Source organism: Mesocricetus auratus, unplaced genomic scaffold (assembly GCF_017639785.1).
Source record: "Mesocricetus auratus isolate SY011 unplaced genomic scaffold, BCM_Maur_2.0 Super-Scaffold_100707, whole genome shotgun sequence".
Taxonomy (NCBI): Eukaryota; Metazoa; Chordata; class Mammalia; order Rodentia; family Cricetidae; genus Mesocricetus; species Mesocricetus auratus.
This window is the reverse complement of record NW_024429269.1, coordinates 10,167,384-10,187,601: the sequence shown is the minus strand read 5'-3', so window position 1 is coordinate 10,187,601 and position 20,218 is coordinate 10,167,384. Positions and strand designations below refer to the sequence as shown.

Genomic DNA, 20,218 nt, shown 5'->3' with positions numbered 1-20,218 from the left:
ACCTCCAGCATTCGAGAAATCTGCAAATTCATTGCTTCCTTCATCTTTGGGGCGAAACCCTCTGGTCCCAGTAGGTCCAGCCAGTCCCAGGGCTTCGCCGCCTAACGCTGACTTCTCTCACAGAAAAAGCCTTTTATTTGCTTCCCTGCTGCAGGGCTCCGGTCTTTGGACTTTGTTTCTCCCTCGCACGCCATCAGGAGCTACTCCTAAGTCTTAGCAACTTTCACCATCTTGACCCGAGAGTCTAAGACAATGTGAACAAAGAGGAGCAGAGGGAGAGAGACCCGACCTTTGGGCGGGCTGCGGGGGCAGTGCTTGTGTTGGGGACGCCGCGCTTGCAGACCCGGGCGCTGGTGGGTGGCAGGGCGCGGACAGCGCCACCGGCGGGCCCTGCCCCTGGCCGCCCCGGGCAGTGTGTTTCTTTGTCCCTGCCTGTGGCTGGGCTCGAAGGCCGCTGGCCACGAGCAAAAGCCGTGGCCTGGAACCAGAGCTCCGGCTTCCAAGTGCACCGGCGGCAGCGGACGAGCACTGAGCAGCTAGCAGTGCGGGTGCCCCAGCCGGCGACTGCCGCCCTGCTCTCAGGCTATGCAGAGAGCTTCGGGCAACGGAGGGAAACCCTGGAACTCGTGCCTTTCGCTTCTCCTAGGAAAAGGAGAGCTCAGGCTGCCAAAGACCGTCCTGAGTTGCTTGGTTTGGGGGCGAGAGGGAACTCAGTGGAACCTTCTCCCAGAAGACGCACACTCAGATCTGGGGCATGAGTCGAACTGAAGGACAGAGGAGCCCCGGGTGCCCTTTGCTCCTAGCCGCGGGAACCTGGGAGGCGGAGGCAGGACCTAAACAACCCGAATATGCGAGTCTGAATGCCCCGAACAAACCCAAGTGTGTGGGTCCACCAGTGTGTGTGTGTGTGTGTGTGTGTGTGTGTGTGTGCGAGAGACAGACAGACAGAGAGAGACAGAGTGAGAGAGAATCTGACTCCACACCCAATTGTCTTACCTGCAATATAGTTTGCATATAGTTTGCGCTTCTCTGAGTCTGCCCGAAGAATGAAAGAGAAACTGCCCTGTCCAACCAAGCTCCCTCCACCAACCCTTCCCTCCAAGTCCGTTTTATAATGCGACGCAAGGTTACAGAGTTCATGCGAAAACTGCCTTCCCAGTTCCCTTCTGCCCCATGCGTCTCTAAGCAAGCTAGATTTCATGTGACCGAACATCTTCCGGCTGCTGCTTCCCTCCTCTGGCACCGCGTCTCCGGCTTTCTCGCCTCGAAAGCCGGGTTTCGTAGGTCGTCCGCCCGGAGAAGTCCCGCGCTCAGCCCGCCTGTGCCCGGCCTGCGGCAGAGCGGCTCGGACGTCAGGGCGGGCGCTAGGACCGGGCGGAGCAGGGCGGCCGCCGCGCTACCTTAAACCCGGCCCAATGCCGCCGCCTGCGCCACTCTGCGCGCCGGCGGGGGCTGCGCAGGAGGAGCGCTCCGCGGCCACGGCGCTGCGCGGCCCGCGCGGCGACACCTGTTCGCGGCAGCCCGGGCAGCACGCGAGCTCCGGGACGCGGTCCTCGCCCGCAGCTTGCCGCTCGCCTCCTTGCAAGCCGCTGGACCTCCGCAGAGCCACTGCAGCGTTCTGGATACTAGCTTTGGACGCCGAAAGTTTTTTTCTTCTTTTTGTTATATTATCCTTATTTTTTTTGGAGGAGGGACTGGGAGGAGAGATTTGCCGCCGCCAACGTGAGATTTTTTTTCCTCTCTTCTCCTTGAAGGATTCATGCTGATGTCTGCAGAGTCGGTTAGAGAGTAAAAACAGCGCATGCCTTTCTGGAGTCAGGATCCGTAAATTCTGACGTAGCCCGAGCATCTTAAAAATCCCTGTAATATCGCCCAAGCACTTACGTTGCTATGGTCATTCTGATCTCTAAGCAAATGGAGAAACTACGGATTTTTTTCCCATATTACGGTCGGATGGGGTGAAGACCTTTCTGCCTCCCTAGTGCCGAGGCTCCATACGTAGCGATGCATGGCTGTGTTGATCAGTATCAGTGTGTGAGTATAAAGTGGTGGCTTCTTAGACTATCAGTGGTTTGACCTTGAACCTGTGCCAGGAAAACAGCAGATTACTTTTATTTATGCATTGGATGGATTGAAGAAAAGAACCCTCTTTTTCCCTCTCTCTCTGCAACTACAGCAAGGGAGGGGAGTTGGATATACCTCGCCTAGTGTCTCCTGGTTGATACCATCATTATTGTTTATTCTTGTGCTTAGAAGCCGAGTCCTCTGATGGCTCCCTTAGGTGAAGTTGGGAGCTATTTCGGTGTGCAGGACGCGGTACCATTCGGGAACGTACCGGTGTTGCCGGTGGACAGTCCGGTGTTGCTAAGTGACCACCTGGGTCAGTCTGAAGCAGGGGGGCTGCCCCGGGGACCCGCAGTCACGGACTTGGATCATTTAAAGGGGATTCTCAGGCGGAGGCAGCTGTACTGCAGGACTGGATTTCACTTAGAAATCTTCCCCAACGGTACTATCCAGGGAACCAGGAAAGACCACAGCCGATTCGGTAGGTATGCCTTTAACCCTTCCATGTCCACGCGGTGACCTGTTCAGATTGTTAACTACTAGGAAGGCGGTGGCTAGGCGGGGATGCTGGAAGGGATATATTCTCATATTCATGCCCACCCCCCGGTCTCTGTGCGTGTCTTGCCAGCTCAGGGAGGGAAAAAGCCTCCGGAATTGCAGATCTGTGGCTGGCGCTGGTGCAAGTCTATACTGAAAGGCCTTTCTTCTTTTTATTTGGGGGGGGTGAGTTATGAATATAACCCAATCCCAAGTTTTTTTTTTGTCAGATACGCGAGAAGATTAGGCTTCAGAAGTTTCTCTTTAATGGACCTATTCCACGAGTTTAAAGCTTTAATCACTAAGAACTTTAAAATGTACCCAGTTTGCAGTAGGTAGTCGGTGTCTTGCTCCGATTAAGTTTTTTCCCTTCCCTTTTCCTCTAATAACTGTTCTGCTTGAATTGTAAATTAAGCGTGCTGGTTTTTGGTTGGGGCTGGCCTGAAAGCCATGCAGGCGAAGATTGCTGGCTGTTCTGTGGGGAGCACTAAAGTCGGGTTTTAGATCTGAAGTGTCCAGGGCAAGAGCGCCCGGAGAAAATGACCTGGGAAGGGGTCGAAATCTCACTAGGGGTGCTGGACGGTCCAGCACAGGCTCTCTCTACCTCTGCCTTGTAATTTCCGGTGTGCAGCCTTGTGTGGGTTTCCCGATTCTGGTGTGAGTGTTTGCCTGCCCTCGCCAAAGCTGCAGGCTCATTTGAAAGGCCATTCCGAAGATTTCATGCTCGGAGCAGAGTACTTGTGACTCAGCATCGAAGGCTGCAGACTCAGGTGGGGACTCTGCCCACTTTCATGCCTTCACACACGTGCCTGGCGGGGCACCTTCAGTGGCGCAGTGCTAAGTCAGCGAACACAGTTCTGCCTGGGGCTGGGGAGGGGGCGGGGCGTGTGGAATCTAGGTTTCCCTTTTTACTCACTTAAAAAAAATCGACAGTTTAGGCAACCAGACTGTTGGAAGGAGTTAACTCCTGAGTGAACCCACCTGACGACACTTAGACTAGGTCGTAAAAACCAAGCCCTGTGGTGATTTTTCTTCCTCATGCTTTCATGCCAGATGTTGGACTCATTCTAAACTACGTGCTTGGCTTTGTGGGCTGTGGATGCTGTCCCAAGGTGATGAGGGTTCAGGCCTGGATGGGTATAGTTCAGATTCCCGAGGGCCAGGGTTTTCCCTTTGGCTCACTATTGAGGCTGGGCTCAAAACTGAACCTAGTCAATTTCTCCAATTGACTTGTGTCCCCTCGTTGGTTAAAAGCAGAACCTAGTCAATTTCTCCAATTGACTTGTGTCCCCTCGTTGGTTAAAAGCTGAACCTAGTCAATTTCTCCAATTGACTTGTGTCCCCTCGTTGGTTAAAAGCAGAAAGCATAGTTCATCGCCACTATTTTTCCTTTGAATCCTATCTTCTCACCACCCTAGACTTGTAAACGTCGCTGCTGGCCTGTCGCGGAGGGAAGACTAAACTTTACTGGAGTGCTTGTCTAGCTGGTCACCTTAAGGGTTGCTACCGAGCCCAGCATTTTGAGCAAGGCAGGCAGCAGGAGGCGGGTGGTGGCGGGGATTGAGTGTTCCAGGGCGCCGGGCAGTCCGCCTGATGCTCGGGGCAGCGGGAGTCGGGTCCTCCCGCGCTCAGAGCTGGCAGGTGCGGGCTCAACCCCCGGCCCCGCGGTGCTTTCGCTCCGCGCGGTCCTAAGAGCGCTCGGGTTCTACCTCCCTTCCACCCTGCTCCAGTGCGCCCCTCGGTGCTGCGGGGACCGCTTGGGTCTAGGGGAGGGAGGACAGGGGCCGACACCCTTCTGGCTGCGTGAAGAGTGTTCGACTTTTCCTTTTTGCCCGTGTTCAGTCCCTTAGCTTTCTCTTTGTGTGTGAGTGCGGGTCTGGTGGCTCTGACAGCCGCCGCCCGAGGCAGCGGGGTGGTGGTGTGCGGTATGGGAACCGTCGGAGGCGCGCACCGCAGCCGGAGAGTTGGTGGAGGGGACTGAGGACAGACTAGAGGTCGGAACAGAGCTTCGCGGTCTCCCGCAGGGTCCCTCCCCCCTTCTTTCAGAAGTCGTGCGGGTCTGGGAGGTGGGTCGGGGGCCCCCTGGCCTGGTGAGGCCACAGCCGCAGGGGAAGAGGTTGGGGGTGGGGGTGACAAAGGGCTGCGCAGGCGGTGCAGGGGGTGGCATGCTATTGTTAACTGCTGGAGCTGGCCTCGCAGTAGCAGAAGGCCGGCTGGACTCGGAGCGCGCGGCTGCAGGGGCTCTGCGACCAGTCAGGGCCACCTTCATTGTGCGAATTTCCAGATCCCAACCCTGGGCGCTCTACAACTGGCCCAGTCACTGGGCGGCTCTTGTATTCCGGGCCCCTCCACGTACCTTCCCCCCACAGCGTTCTTTCTTTCTTTTTTAAAAATGCAGTCACCTTTAAGATAGGACGTTTGCCACGCACACTTGAGACCGCAGATATCTGTGCTAGGATGCAGGGCCAGGGAGCGCGCGCGTTCAGGGGTCAGCGGACAAGGACTGCAGGTACCAAGGCTATCAAACAAAAAGCCTCATCTCCTTACCCCGCCTCGATCCTAGAGGTTGGAGAAGGTGTCGCCAAGGAAGTGACATCTCTACTCTATGGTTCCGCACTGTGTGTGTGTGTGTGTGTGTGTGTGTGTGTGTGTGTGTGGGCGCGCGCGTGCGCGCGTGTGTAAAAGGGTATTGATAGGAGGGAAGCGGAAGACCCGGACCTTGCCGGGGACCCCGGGTGCGAGTATAGCAGGTCGGCCGGGTGTCTGCGGCGCAGTGGGTGGGTGGGTGAGGGGTAGAGGGAGAAGGGCGCGCCTGGCTCTTGGCGGTGCCACTCACCCTCGTTTGGATGGAGCTGAGTGGGCGGTTGTGCGCAGTGGGGGTGGGGAAGGAGGGTTATTTAAGTCTTTCATCCGGTTGCAGTGAGAAGCGGGCCCCGGGGGTGACAGCAGTGCCGCGGTCTCCCGCTGCTGCCGCTGCGGCAGGTCCCAATATTAGCAACCTCTGCAGCGCTGTGCGTGTGCCGGGAGCCTCCGCGCCCTGCCTCCCCAGCCCCGCCCGCAGAGTGTCACATCGGCGCTAGGACCCGGCGGCGCGGGCCCGGGCGGGGCGGAGGGGCTGCGGGGCGCACCTGGCGTCGGCTCCACCGCGGCTTCACCTTCCACCCCCTCTCTGCAGCCCAGGCCTCCGCGCCTCCTTGGCTCCGCCCAGGGGACTTCGTCTTCTCCCGGGGTTTCTGAGTAGCTGTAGGTGGGGTGGGTTTACACCTCGATTAAAATAGAAGGTGCATTTTCTACCTGGAAGAGAACAGAAGGAAACGTGCTGGGCCAAAGCCTTCTGCCGCCCCCGAGTCGCCGCAGGTGATTGCAGCTGCTGGCAAGCTCGGTGGGGGAAAGGCCATGGCAAGGGGACTTGGGGGTGAGGGAGTCTCAGCCCCGCAGGGGCTGCAGCCGGACCGGGGAGTTGAAGGTGGGACCTTAAGGAGCCCTTTGTTTTACCTTGGGGGTAGTGGGAGCTGGGAGGAGGGGACCTGGGAGTCGTGTCTCTGAGTGATGGGCTGGGAAGCAAGAGTGTGTTTTTCCCTTGGAAGGGCTTTCTGGTCTTGTGAGACAATGAGCAGAAATTAAGTAGGCAAACGAAAGAGTGAACGCTGGGCCTGGGAAGCTGAAGCAGGCCTACCTCCTGATGCTGGGGTGGTGACTCTAGAGGTCATTAGAACCCGAGGCGGATACCCCTACTGGTGAGCCTGCTCTGTTAAAGGAGTTGTATCAGATGGTGGCACAAAGATAATGATGTGATTAAAAAATTAATAAATGGAAGTTAAAACTTATTTGTAGGCTTTTGCAGAAAATAAAACCAAAATTCAATTCTTTGTGCCTTGCTTTCCAGTACCTTCCAGGGGAAAGCCTTCCCTTTAAGGGCTGCCTTTAGGCTTGCTGCAGCAGAGAACTTGGATATCCACTCTGCTGCCATTTCCTAAGGGAACTCAACTTTGTTCCAGCTGGTACAGGCCCTGTGATGAGGACCCTCTGGAGCCCCACGTGGCTGTTGTGAAAGAGAAGGGACTTAACCACCCCCTTCACCCACTTTTGAGACAGAGTCTTAAGAAGCACAGGCTAGCCCTTGAACTACTGATCTTATAGTCCAGTATCACCATGTCTAGCTTAACCTTTCACTTTCGAAGACCTCGTGTCAAGTTTCTCGGAAAAGTCTGGACCACGTCTTTAACCCCTCGCCTCCCCTTCTTTTCTTTTGTCCTTTTCACTTGCCTTCCTCTCCTCTCTCACCTCTTCTCAGCAGAGCCTCCAGGCTCACCAGGCTGGCCTGGAATTCTGTGACTCAAGCTGTCCTTCTGCCTCAGTTTCTGGAGTAGTTGGGACCACTGGTTACTCTTCTGTGCAGTTGCATATTATAGTCTTTTGAGAATTGCATATATACAACGAAACCTGAGCATATCTGTCCCTTATTTCCCCCCTCCATTTGCCCCTGAATACCTCCAACAGGTCCCCTAACGTCTTGGCTGCTGCTTCCTCTTCCTCTTCTTATCCCACTGAGTCCAGTTAGTGTGACCCATGTATGCACATTGTGTGGGGCTATCTAATGTAGCATGGACAACCTACCGGTAGCCACACCCCTAAAGAAAAATGGCTCTTCCTCCACTAGTAGCTGGAAGCTCCCAAAAGCTCCTCAGCTAGGGGTGGGCTCTCATTAGCCCTCTTCCCATCCATGCTGGAATGTTGACTGGCTTGATCTTGTGCAAGTCTTGTGCAGGTAGTCACAGTTGTTAAGAATTTATGAGTGTAACAGCCATGCTGTGTCCAGAAGACAGTATTTCGCAATACTCCTTCCTGTTTTCTGTCTCTTTCATTCTTTCTAACCTTTCTTCCCAGGTTCTCTCTGAGCCTTGGAGAAGGTGGAGGTGATACAGATGTCCCAGTTAGGGCTGAGGACACATTGTCACTTATTCTAAGAACTTTAATTATGACTCTGCATTAATGGCTGCCCATTGCAAAAATAAGCTTTGGTTAGAAAACAAAGTTGAGAGAAGCATAGACCATTGAGTATAAACATACATATTTAGAAGGCAGCTTGATAAATATTTAGAAGGCAGCATGATCGTTTTGCAAAATCACAGTGGAAGATTCTATACTAGGGCTTGTGAGATTGCCAGCCACAGGCTTTTGACTAGGTTTACAGTACCAGGTATGAATTCTCTCCTACGGATCGTGACTCAAATCCAATCAGAAAGTGGTTGGTTACCCATGTGATAGTTATACCACTATATCACCAATGGGCACATCTCACCTGGCAGGTCTGTATTGTAGCATGCAGAGTAAACACCATTGATAGCTCTTCTCCAGTGGTCTGTGCTATGGTGGAAGCTTCACCCCAGCCTCTGGTATCCATATAACCAAAGAGTCTGGAAGTTCTACCCAAGCCCCCTCCCCTGTCTCTCTCCAAACCTTGCTGCATCTCAGAAAGCCTGCCAAATGATAACCGTTCCCCCAGAGATGCTGAGGACCACTTCCACAGGGTACTTAAACTGCCTCCCAGAAAATAGACACATGGTTTTTCTGGTCTTCTCTCTGGGGGTACTGGATGGCCATCTGGGAGCGTTATATCCATTAAACACTGGCTTTTTCTAACTCAGTTTGATTTGGTCTGATTTGGATTGCTACATCAGGATGCAGAAACTTTTCATCCTGCATGATGAAAACTAGCCAGCAGAGAGGAAGTTTCCTGGTTAGTTTGATTTCTCTGTGTCCCGCAGCCAAATCGTGTGGTAAGAGGGTTTTATCATCTCATTATGGTGTTCAATGAAGCTGACAAATACTGGTTTCATCTGTTTTTGTTGTTTGATCTGAAGGTGCAACAGCTTCTGTCTGCCAACTCTCTCATTTCCTATGTCTGGCTTTAGAGGTGAGGAACAGCAAAGTGGACTCTAGGTGGGTGGACTAACTTGGGGTTACTGACACAACTGAACAGAACTAGTGGTAAGTGAGACTTCAAAGAGGGAGACTATTCAGAAGTATGTGACCAGTTGTCTTTGGCCTTATCAGCCTCCAAGAGGCCATGAGTGGGTCCTTATGGAAATGGTTATCTGTGGTGGAAGAAGGTAGACAAATGTCACTACTTGCCACTTAGTCACCATTCCCCACTGCGGCCTTTCTGAACCAATGCTATCTAGGTTCTGTGTGCTAGGAGAGATAGGCCCCAGTCAGTTTTAGGCCAACACATTATTCTCTTTTTCCTCTTTCCTCCTTTTTATCCCCCCTTTCTTCTTCCCTTGACCACGAGAACAGGTAGATCTGTAGACAACCCTGGATTGTCACTATCTTCTGTGCCGTCCATGTTGGTCACAGCTGTGCACAGGCAAACAGATTAGTGTGAGGAGTGCTCTGGGAAGACAGTTGGTGGCACTTGCTTGACTCCAGCTCTGGCCCACTGAGGACTTGGTTGATCTGGTAGAGGTTGTGGAGTTCACCGCGGACAAGGTAGTACCAGGAATGATAAAGATCCTGGTCTGCATAGGGTGGAATCTGGCTACTACGTTGCTGGCTCTCCCTGACTGTACCACATTGGTGTTTTCTGGGTGTGGGAGAAGGGCTGTGGCTCACACATTTGGGTGCTTTTCTTGCCTTTGGGCCATGGGGGGAGACCCATAAAAGAGGGGGGGTGACCCTCAAAAAGAAGCCATAAAAATCTAGGCTTCTTTTTGAGGTACTTTCCCTTAAGGATATGCATGATGGTTTGAGGTGATGAGATATTTCCACCTGGGGTCACTGGGTCCTGTTTCTTGTTGGGAGAGCTCCCAAACTCATGCTGCATCCCTGACTTGCTTTTCTGTAACTGAACAAACCACTGGTCTTTGGATACACTTGTTCCCTACACATCACTATGTGTGCCACAATGTTACCATAGTTCTCTGTTTATTTGTCCTTCCTATTATAGTAGCCTCCTCCCTCATTAGCTTCACTTTTGAATGTGTCTGAAATGTTAAGTAGACTTCTCCAGAAATAGTTCAAGTTTCAAACACTTTGTATTTACACTATCCTATACTAGTTCTAGTTCATTATTAACCTCTTAGGGGTCCTAATTTGTAAATTAAATTTTGTCATGAATATAAAAAAAACAGTATAAATAGTGTTTGGGGTGCTGTGGCTTCAGGTATGGAAGGAATGTCTCTCCATAGATAACGAAGGACCACTATTAAGCAGGAGACAGGACCTAGGCTGTATATTTCTGTGATATTTTTATATTTAATAAGTGGTATGGTACTTGGTTAATGTAGTCTCTCAATAATAGTTCATTGATAGAATAAGAAAATGTATATTGATTTTAGACATTTTACTAATAACTAGAAAAAATAAGATAAATATATTAATATATTCATTCCCATGTTATATAGCAATAGTCTCAGAAGTTAAGGTATGAAAGGCAAGATTCAACTGTGCAGTGTGTGGAATACTGAAGAAAGCAGGCCTTACGTTCTGATTGGCATGGATGACTGAAATTTCAGTTGTCCTATTATGCATTGGGGCTGAAGACATTGCAGCGCCTAGGATTGTTCTACAGACTGGAGAAGAGAAGGCCTCTTGTGCTTCAGCATTCTGGCTGTTACATGACCCCTGTTGTGGCCATTACTGTCATTCCTGTTTTTTTTTTTTCAGACCAGCCAGTCAGGTGGTTTTGTGAACTCATATTCTTATTGGACCAGGTAGAACTGTTGGTGGGTTTTTCATTCTCAGAGCTGTCTCATGTGTAGAGAGGAAATAGATCATCACGTGGCCTCTCAGAGGACACGAACAGATTTTAGTTTTATGGTTAACCCTTTCATTATTGATCTAGTAAATTAAACTGCACAGACCTCAATGTGGATGAGCTGTCTCCTGTTTTTCATTTTACAGTGAAAGTAAGTCCTTATGCTGATTTCAGGGTTTCTATGACCTTCAGTAGGGTGTACTTTTTGGTACCAAGAAGAGTCTTGTCTAGGTGGCCCGTAATAATGACAAAGTGTCCCAGTTTTGATTATTTTGAGTCATAAGAGTTAGGAATAATACCATGAAATGAAATGACTACATCAGAAGGGAAATATACCTCCTATGCAGTGAATCTCCAGGAGATACTGCCTTTAACCTTCTCATTTGCTCTGTGAAGGAGGGAAAACCAGTCACACACTGGCTGTCAGGTGGGTGTTCCATCAAAGTTGCCGGTTAGTAGTTCAGATGGACCCTGTAGTTTTGTTCTTTATCATTCACGCTCTCACATTAGAATACGTTTTTAAAAAGCGGGCAGATATTCTGTAAGCCATAAACATGAGGCTCTTTGTAACATTTTGTAAGTCTGCAAGAATGAGTGAAACTGTGTCTATGAGGGCAGATTCCCTTGAAACTGAGTTTCCTTCGGACTTAATCCTTTACTTCATTAGATTTATTGATTTAGGGGCTGCATTTGATGACAGCCCAGTCTAGTCTGCAAGAAATGGAAAATTAATTGCTTAAAAACCATATAAGTGCTTTTTCATTAGTCACAGGAGACTGACTTTAGCATGTGTTTGCGTGTTTGGGTGCGTGCGTGCGCGCGTGCCCACACACACACACACACACACACTTTATATATTTATATACACACACATATATGCCACACACATTTTCTTCATGTATATTTGCACACACACACACACACACACACACACACACTACTGTTTCCATAGGCTTTCCCCCCTCCTTCTTCTACACTCTTAGATGTAAGTACAGTTTGTCAATAATTGAAGATGTCTTCAAAATAAGAGCTCATTACTTGGTATATACTGATACAAGAGCTACACAAAGTGTAGTACTTTAATTTATAGCTAAAGTGGGAGCATGGCCAAGTACAGAGATGATTAGCAGCATCTGTGTGTCTTGTGGGAAGAGCATCTTAAAGCAACAGTAGACTCAGGGAGACTGGAGCTGCTGTTGGGTGGCCATAAAATTCTGGACTGATGCCCAGCTTAGGTGGTGTTATTTTTAGTGAGGTAAGCAGAGCGAAAGAAGGAAGTGAACAAGATCATTATATTGATTTACTTTGGGGATAGAGTATTCCGTGCCTATTTTAATCGGGAGCAATTTTTTAAAAAAACAGTATTTTTCCTTCCAGAATATTAGGCTATTTTAGTTGTATAACTATTTCTTTGAGGTCTAGACAATAACAGAAAAAGAATCAATACTCTTTTAAGTAGAGGTATTTGAGGTGTGTGTGTGTGTGTGTGTGTGGGTGTGTGTGTGTGTTTGGTACTTCAGTTTTTCAAGTGGAGCTCAATTGAGAGTTAGATAAGTCTTTGTATTATCCAGTGAAAGCTTTAATTAGCACCCCACACTATTATTTTTAGAGGCATAAGACTGTTCTTTGAATAGAATCTTAAAAAATTATTTGTGTATATATACATATGCATGTACATATTCACATATATACTTACACACACACACACACACACACAATTTCTTTTTCTCAGTCCCAGAGCATGGTAAGTATAAATTCAAGATAACAATATATAAATATTTACTTTCACATACATAAAATGAAAATATGTCATTTTACCTCCGAGTTTATTCTTATCTCAGTACATTGTTTTCATCAGACTTTTCATTTTGAATGTTTATGTAGTTATTAATTGTAAGAGTTTTTAAACCATGTTAGTTATTATGTAAGTCATGCCCCCACATGATAATTTAGTGTCTGCAGTTGATAAGATAGAATTTAGTTGGAGCGTCAGTTTTTTAGAGCAGAAGTCTTAACTTGTATGAAGTGTTTTAAGTTGGAAGCTAAGCCCAGTTTCCTCTCTGGAGCCCCTGGGAATGCTATGACTCTGGGGACATACTCTGGGCTCTAACTCTCCTCTGTCTGCTGTTTATCTCACAGGCATTCTGGAATTTATCAGTATAGCAGTTGGCCTGGTCAGCATTCGTGGCGTGGACAGTGGACTCTACCTCGGTATGAACGAGAAGGGGGAGCTGTATGGATCAGTAAGTAGCAGCAGACACTTTGTTAACTCCGTGTCCCACCTTTGATTTGAGCTATTTTTGCTGTGTTAATTAAGAAGAGAAACTGAGTCTGGAAGTCAAATGGGAAGTTTTACTTTCCAAGGCATGCTGTTTCATTACAATTCTGCATCTTCACTAGATCAAATTTGCCAAGAAAATGCTTTATTTATATGCCAAGCCATCTTCATTATCAAGTAAATAAAAATTCACAAGTGTGAAAAATCCATCTTCTTGTATTGAATGGGGAGTTATTTTTGAAATGAATTGAAATGATCCCCAAGCTTTGCCAAGCATTGTAATTAAAACTAGAAATAGGCCATGCAGTGATAGTCTAAACCCTTTCTCTGAATAACATAAGAGTTTCATTATGTAGGAGAGATGGAGGTAGAAATTATTGCTGGAGAGTCCTGTATGTGGCTAGGATCCAGTAGCATTATAATTATTTGCAAGCATTATGAATTTCTTTCCCCCAGTCTCACTTTCCATCCTTACTCTAGCTAGTAAGGTCCTGATGGAGTGTTTGCTGTAATCTGCCAGGTGTTGGGAACTGTGTGTGAGCCTGGGGTATAGCTGTGAGTGACACCAAGTCCCTAATTCTGCTCCACAAGAAGGTGGTTAGTTTTACCCTCAGGCATCTGACGCTCAGCTCTCCTTGCATAGGAGCACATCACAGTGCATGGAACACAGTTGGGATTTAGTATTTTCCTGAACACAGGAATATTGTGAATGGGTTATACTTACCATGGGGAACTAGAGTTCAACAGTAAAGTTTTCATTGTAATTGCTGGTGGTCAAATGATCATTTAATTCAAGTTACTTGAACTATGACACTTTGAATTAGTGCTTACAAAGGATTGAAATTTAGAGGAAGCTCAGAGTAGGAAAAGTTCTGATGTAACTGAAAGACAGCCTTTTTCTAGACACACTTCTTTATCCATATTCGCATTTTGTTTTTTAGATTTTTTTCTTTTTTATATAGATGTTTTGTCTGCATCTGTGTAGTACACGATATGCATGCAGTGCCTTCAGAGGTCTGAAAAGGGCATCAGGTCCCCTGGAACTAGAGTTACAGAGAGTCGTGAAGCACTGTGTGGATGCCAGGGACAGAACCAGCACGTGCCCTTAGCCGCAGTACCATGGCTCTACCACCTTAGATAACCTGTCTTAACAAATGTACACACACATAGTGAAACGTAGCCGCAGTACCATGGCTCTACCACCTTAGATAACCTGTCTTAACAAATGTACACACACATAGTGAAACGTCTACCACAGTACTGCAAATGACAAGATTATGTCCTGTGTAATTTGAATATATTACACATTTAAAAGTTTTTTAAATCAATTTTTTAGTGTACAAAGGAATGTCTCATTATTTATACATGTGTTAAGCTTTGCTTGTTTCCTGCTACCCTTCCTTGTCTCTCCTCTTCCCTCTCATTCCTTCTCTTCCCTCATGTAGTTCTCCTGCCATACACATATGTGTGCATAATAAATACTGTTAAATCTAGATTCCATATGTAAGATAAAGTATATGTTATTTATCCTTTTACATTATCTCTTTCCCTTTAGATCTCTTCTAGCTTCATGACATACATCACCCACACACTCGAACACACACACACACACACACGCCCATGCATGCATCATGCACATACATACACATACACTCATGCATGCACACAATATATACACATGTACACACACATATGTGCACACACATGCACACATGCAGGCATGCACACAGCACATGCATACATACACACATGCATGTATACAACACATACACACATGCACTCACACACATATACACACATACATATACACACACGACTTTTTGTTCTGTGTATGAGAAAATATGATCTTTGTCTAAGCTTGGCTTATTTTGCTTAGCATTATTTTCAGGTTCATATATTTTCCTGGAAATGACACATCAATTTTTTTATAGCTAAATAAAACTACATTATGAATGTGTGTCTCATTTTCCTTGTCCATACATGTGTTGGTGAGGCTGGTTCCATATCTTGGCTCCTGATAGCACACTATTTTTAATGTCATAGGATGTGATTTTTCTATTTTGGAAGAATTTTCCACTATAGGTTAATTGGTTTAGATATTTGATTACTTTTTAGAAGTGCTTCTTGAGAAATAAAATTAATTATTTGAAAATATTTGTTAGATATAGAATTTAATTTAGATTTTGAAATTCATCTCCTGAACAAATTTTACTAGTACTTTAAAGTGCAAAGATATATATGTAAGATGTAAATATAAAAAGTTTAAAATAGCCAGGTGGTGGTGACACACACCTTTAATCCCAGCACTTGGGAGGCAGAGGCAGGTGGATCTCTGAGTTTGAGGCCAGCCTGGTCTACAGAGCAAGTTCCAGGATACCTAGGGCTGTTACACAGAGGAACCCTCTCAAAAAATAAAAAAAATTTAAAATAAAAAATGATATCCTCCATTTGACATGATCTTTTTTATTTTAGACATGTAAGTGGATTTAATTAAGTCTATCCCAGTTGAATACAATACAGTGCATTTTTTGTGTATAGAACAGAAATTCTGCCCTTAAGTGGGTTGAAGGAACTATAGATTTGTTTATTTCTTTATTGTTATTTACTTATTTGGAGACATTTGTCTCATTATGTAGTCCAGGATAACCTTGAACCACACGACCATCCTGCATTGTCTTCCTGAGTGCTGAGATTATAGGCACAAAACACAACACCCGTCAGGGACTGTGTTGACACAACTGTCTCCAGACTTCTCTGAGCACAAATTCATACCTAAAAAGGTAGCTTGTGGTTTTCAATGAGTATTCATCTCAAGATATAAATTTTAAGTTATTTTAGGTTGTGAATAGAAATTATAGTTCATTTGTACCCTAACATAAAATATGCATCCAGTAGGTGTTTTTGCAGAATGTAGTGATTGAATTAATTCATGTCTAGGCCTACCATTTGATCCTCGCTCCAAGGATTGCCTTGCATGTCCCTTTGGAATGTTCTCCCCAGCTGACCAATGACTAGACTGTCAGATGGCATGGCCAGTATGATTCATACCACTGAGGTTCATTGGCTGACAAGGAGAGCACATATAACTCCATGTTCAGCAGTGTTGTCTGCAGGATTTTGCACTAGATTGAGCTTTTCTCATCTGGATGTTTGCAGTGACTTCTGGAGTCATTTCTCTCTGTCTCTCTCTCTCTGTCTCTCTCTCTGTCTCTGTCTCTGTCTGTCTCTCTGTTTCTCTCTCTCTCTCTCTCTCTCTCTCTCTCTCTCTCTCTCTCTCTCTCTGGAGTCATTTCTCCCTCATTGTGGTTATCTCCTTGCCTTATGCACCCCAGTGCTAGCCCAGTACCTGGAACAGGCTGGGAAGTAAAATGAATGTTGACCCCTAAAATGGCCAGGACAATATTGCAGGAAGTTGAGCCCAGATGGTTAAAGCTCTGTTGATCCCTGCTACATCCTCTAGGGCTTTTTGCAAATGTACAGTATGTGGTTAGAAGATATGCCTATCATCCCAGCAGGAAGAAGGGTGAGGCAGGTGGGTTGCTGCAAATTGGAGGCTAACCTGTTCTACATAGTCAGGTTGTATTGCTTGAGTTGTAAATTCTCAGCTGTTCCTGCCCAGATATCTTTAGTTCACCATCATGGACCCTAAACCTTCTGGAGCTAGAAGCCCAATTAAACACTTTCTTTTATTAAAAACAAACAAACAAACAGTCCCCAAAACATAAAACCATAAAACCAAAACCAACCAAAACAAACCCCAAGCACTAGCTGGGTGTGACAGCACATGCCTTTAATACCAGCACTCAAGCTGTGAGTTTGAGGTTTACAGTTCCAGGCTAGACAGGGCTACACAGTGAGACGCTGTCTTAAAACAACAAGAACCACAACAAAAATCTAAACAAACTAAATAGTCGACTTCTACCCACCTTCCCTGTGGCCCCAGTCAGCTGTCAGTCCCAATTATGAATCCCAGTGAGGAAAAAGCAAGGGACACATACCATCTCCTGGGTCAAGTATCTTCAGGTTTGGAGATTGTCCTTAGGACAGGGTGCTAATGCGTTGGCATGTTGCAATCTCTCTGCAGAAGCAGGCTTTTAGATGTTCCCCTGCTCCAGCACCTCCCGGCATCAAACCCTTCTCCACAGTGATGGCAGAATTACCTTCAGCACCTTGATCTAAGGGTCACTTCACTGAGATATCTCCAGGGCTTGCTTAGAAGCCTGCTGCCCTTGGCTGTGTAGCTTCCTGCATTCTTTACTGAGTACTTTGCCTAGTTCTGCATCTGTGGTGCCATCTTTTGTATCGATTTCTGCATGTCATTTGAATCTCTTCACTGTTCCTCAGATGTGTCATGAAGTGTCACTTGTGCTTGTGGGCAAGTTAATTCCTCTCTGGGATACCTTTTTCTCACCTCCATTTGATGAAATAGCACTCTTGAATTAAGGTCCAGTGGAAATATTATCTCCTATGTAAATCCTTCCTCACACTCCCAATCATGGTTCTGCTTAATCTAGTTGGGATGTCTTGGTTTTCCTAGAAGCCTCAACAATACTAGTTTATAATTCCATCATTACACAGCAACAGAACAACTTGTAGGATGGTTCAGTGTGTTTCCTATAGTGGATCCAAAGGACGGAAACACCCCACATTTTACTTCGTCATGTTACCTATTTCACAGCCCTTGAAGTGGGTGGTGCCCAGCAAATGCTTCTCAGAATGAGATGAGTAGCATCATGATTGGTTTCTGAGTCTCCTATAAGCTGTGCAGGTGTAGATCATGTTGTATCTCCACCTGTATGGTCAGCATGTGCTCAGGAGTCTAGCTGTAAGAGGAAACTTTTTCTCATTTCCATGCCTCATTGGACAGTGCCTGTGTTGTCCCTGGTGTATATAGCCCACAGGGGATGCAGCTGTGGCTGGAGCAAAGGCATGGCCGGGCTCCCCATTCTGCCTCTGCTCCTGAGCGCCTCTGGCTCTTGTTTGCCTCTTCTCTAAGAAGAAGAGCATGAACTGGGCGCTTGGGCCGAGGCTTGCTGTCTAGATGGACTTCCAAATTCCTGGGGTCTGTACTTCCCAGGCCTTTCTCTTGCCTCTGATGCTTTCTTTCCCCGCAAAAAATGTTTGTTCAGCAAGATCTTTTCTCCTCCACTGGGTAGAGCTGGGAGGAAACCTCCCTGGGCAGTAGGGTTTTCCCTTTGGTCTGTACCTCATATGGGAGACTTGGAAGTGAGGGTTAGAGCCCTGCTCCCTTTGGGCCCTCTCATGGTTTCCATTAGGGTTTTGTGGCTATTCTGACCCCTGTGGCCATGGGAATGAGAAGGGACCAAAACAGCTTATTCAGACTCAAAGAAGGAAAGAAACGAAACAGGTGAGGGTGTTGTTAGAAAAGCTTTGAAAAGATGGGTATCCTCATGAAAGACAGTGAATAGGTTTGAGAAACAGGAGTCACTTTTGTTAAACAAATTACTGTGACATGTGGTGATGTACTTTTGTATTTGGGGGTTAATTGCCCTTTTCCTCCCCGCCTCTCTTTCTCACCCTAGGGCTAGATTAAAGGAGACAGACATGAATGGGTGAAACTTCTTAGAAAAGCAGAAAGGATGCTATTATGATAATGTAGAAACCAGAAAAACTGTATTGCTAATGCATCACAATTCAATTAAAAGGGGAATTTAAATAATTCTCACTCTGGCTATGGTTTGGATATTGTGCTTAATTCTCAATTTATGTGTGCCCTTTTCATTCATGTCTTCATAGACATTCATGTCAACTTGGTGTCTAGCCCTGGGATAATGTGCACAACCATGAACGGCTCTCACAATCTGTCAGGAGAAACATCTTTGTAAATAGTTTGGTGCAATGTGAGATTTGCTGTAATTGAAGACTGCTCAAATGTCTTGGAGCCACTGGGGAGTGTTTAAAGAACTACTTTGGAAATGTGTACTGTAGCATTTAAAGTGGATGTTGAGGGATGGCTAGAAGTCTCAACAAAGGGTGGGAAGACAGGTTAGGGCATATAACACTTGAGATCAGAAAATCCTGTCTGGTTGACATTTAGAGAGAACATTAGATTACATGCATGTACATGCATGCACCCCCATAGACTAGACAACTAGGAGTATTAGTTTGCATTTGTCATTTTTATTTATCTCAAAGAGACTAAAGCTCTGGCTCAGAGAAGTATTTTTAGGAGTTTAATCTAAATTATCTAATTAATATCAAGCTGCATTCAGCATCAAGAATAACGGACTCTCACAAGAGTCTCTTTAAAAAGAATGCTGTGAAAAAATGGATCTGCTTCAGGAAGCCTGGCAGTGTTTGGTCTTTTCCTGTAGAAAAGGTAGCCCTCCCCAGAGTGTGGGCGTGCAACCGTGAGCCAGGGGACAGCACCAGACTGAGAAATGCTGGCATTTCTGGTTTATATCTGGCCCCACATTTCATTCTTACTGGTCATTTACTAGATGAAGAGTTTGAAGTCAGAGTCTATAAGCATTCTGTTTCCCAGGGGCTCAGCCACGCACAGTGTATGCCGTTGGCATGTGGTGAATGTTCACTGACCCAATTTCTCAGCCCGCTCCAGCCTCATACACAGAGCCTAGTGTGCTGGAGCATCGGGGCGGGGGGGGGGGATGCATGTATGATATCCAGGTTTTCCATGGGAAGCTATCTCTTTTAAGTACCAAACTAAAATCAAGAGAATGTACCTAACTTGCTCTGAGGTTCAGAATTTGTAGGTGCAATGTGGACTCAGACCTAGCTCTTGCAACCTCAGGCCAGCACCTCAAGGCCATTCCTACAGCATCCCCACACAGGAACTTGTTGAGACAGGTGTTTGCTAGTACCTTTGGTTATATTTCCAGGGATACGGTGAGACTCTCGTTTCTTAGAGTCTGTATAATCTGTAACCAAGGTTCTATGGATTTCAATGAACATAAATGTTCTTTTAATTGAATACATTCCAGGTGGGGTGGGCTTGTTAATTCTGAATAGAGATGTATAGGCTAGATAACTTATTGTGTGATGTTTCCATATTGTAGGATCAGTGTAGGGAACCCCGTGCTCACATCTGTCCCAGAACTGGGGACTAGATCAATCTCCTATTAAAAAGAACAACAGCAACAAACCACAAAAAAACAAGAAGCGCATTGCCACATTTAGATGATTTGTTTCTAGGACACTCTTTGATAATGGCTCAAGCCTCCTTATATAAAATAGCATAATACCAGCATCGAACCTGCCCACATGCCCCTGTAGACTTTCAGCCATTTTCAGATGCCATATTGTATTTGATGCAATGTTTTACAATGTACACAAGTACAGTTGTTCATAATATCTACCACAATGCAAAATTCTATGGAAATAATTTTCGTATTGTGTTTAGAGACAAGAAAAAATGTTTGTATATATTTGGTATAGATACAGGCTTAAAAATTTGATCTGTGGTTGCTTGACTACAGATGTGGAACTTAGGTATTGAGGGATGAGTATATCTCAGATCCTAAGGAACCTATATTGTCTTTATTTTTACTATGTGTACATACAACCATGAAACAAGGCATGAACCCCTTATACTTATACTT

At 46.3% G+C, this 20,218-nt stretch overlaps 1 protein-coding gene across 1 annotated transcript in view; it reads left to right on the top strand.

The window, feature by feature from the left end:
* The first annotated feature begins 2,081 nt into the window (after positions 1-2,081).
* Positions 2,082-20,218, top strand: part of Fgf9 (fibroblast growth factor 9) — a 41,834-nt gene continuing 23,697 nt past the window's right edge. The window contains exons 1-2 of the mRNA XM_005075300.4: positions 2,082-2,545; positions 12,500-12,603. Coding sequence (XP_005075357.1) covers positions 2,269-2,545; positions 12,500-12,603 — 381 coding nt within the window. The 5' untranslated portion in view covers positions 2,082-2,268. The remainder of the gene's footprint in view (positions 2,546-12,499; positions 12,604-20,218) is intronic.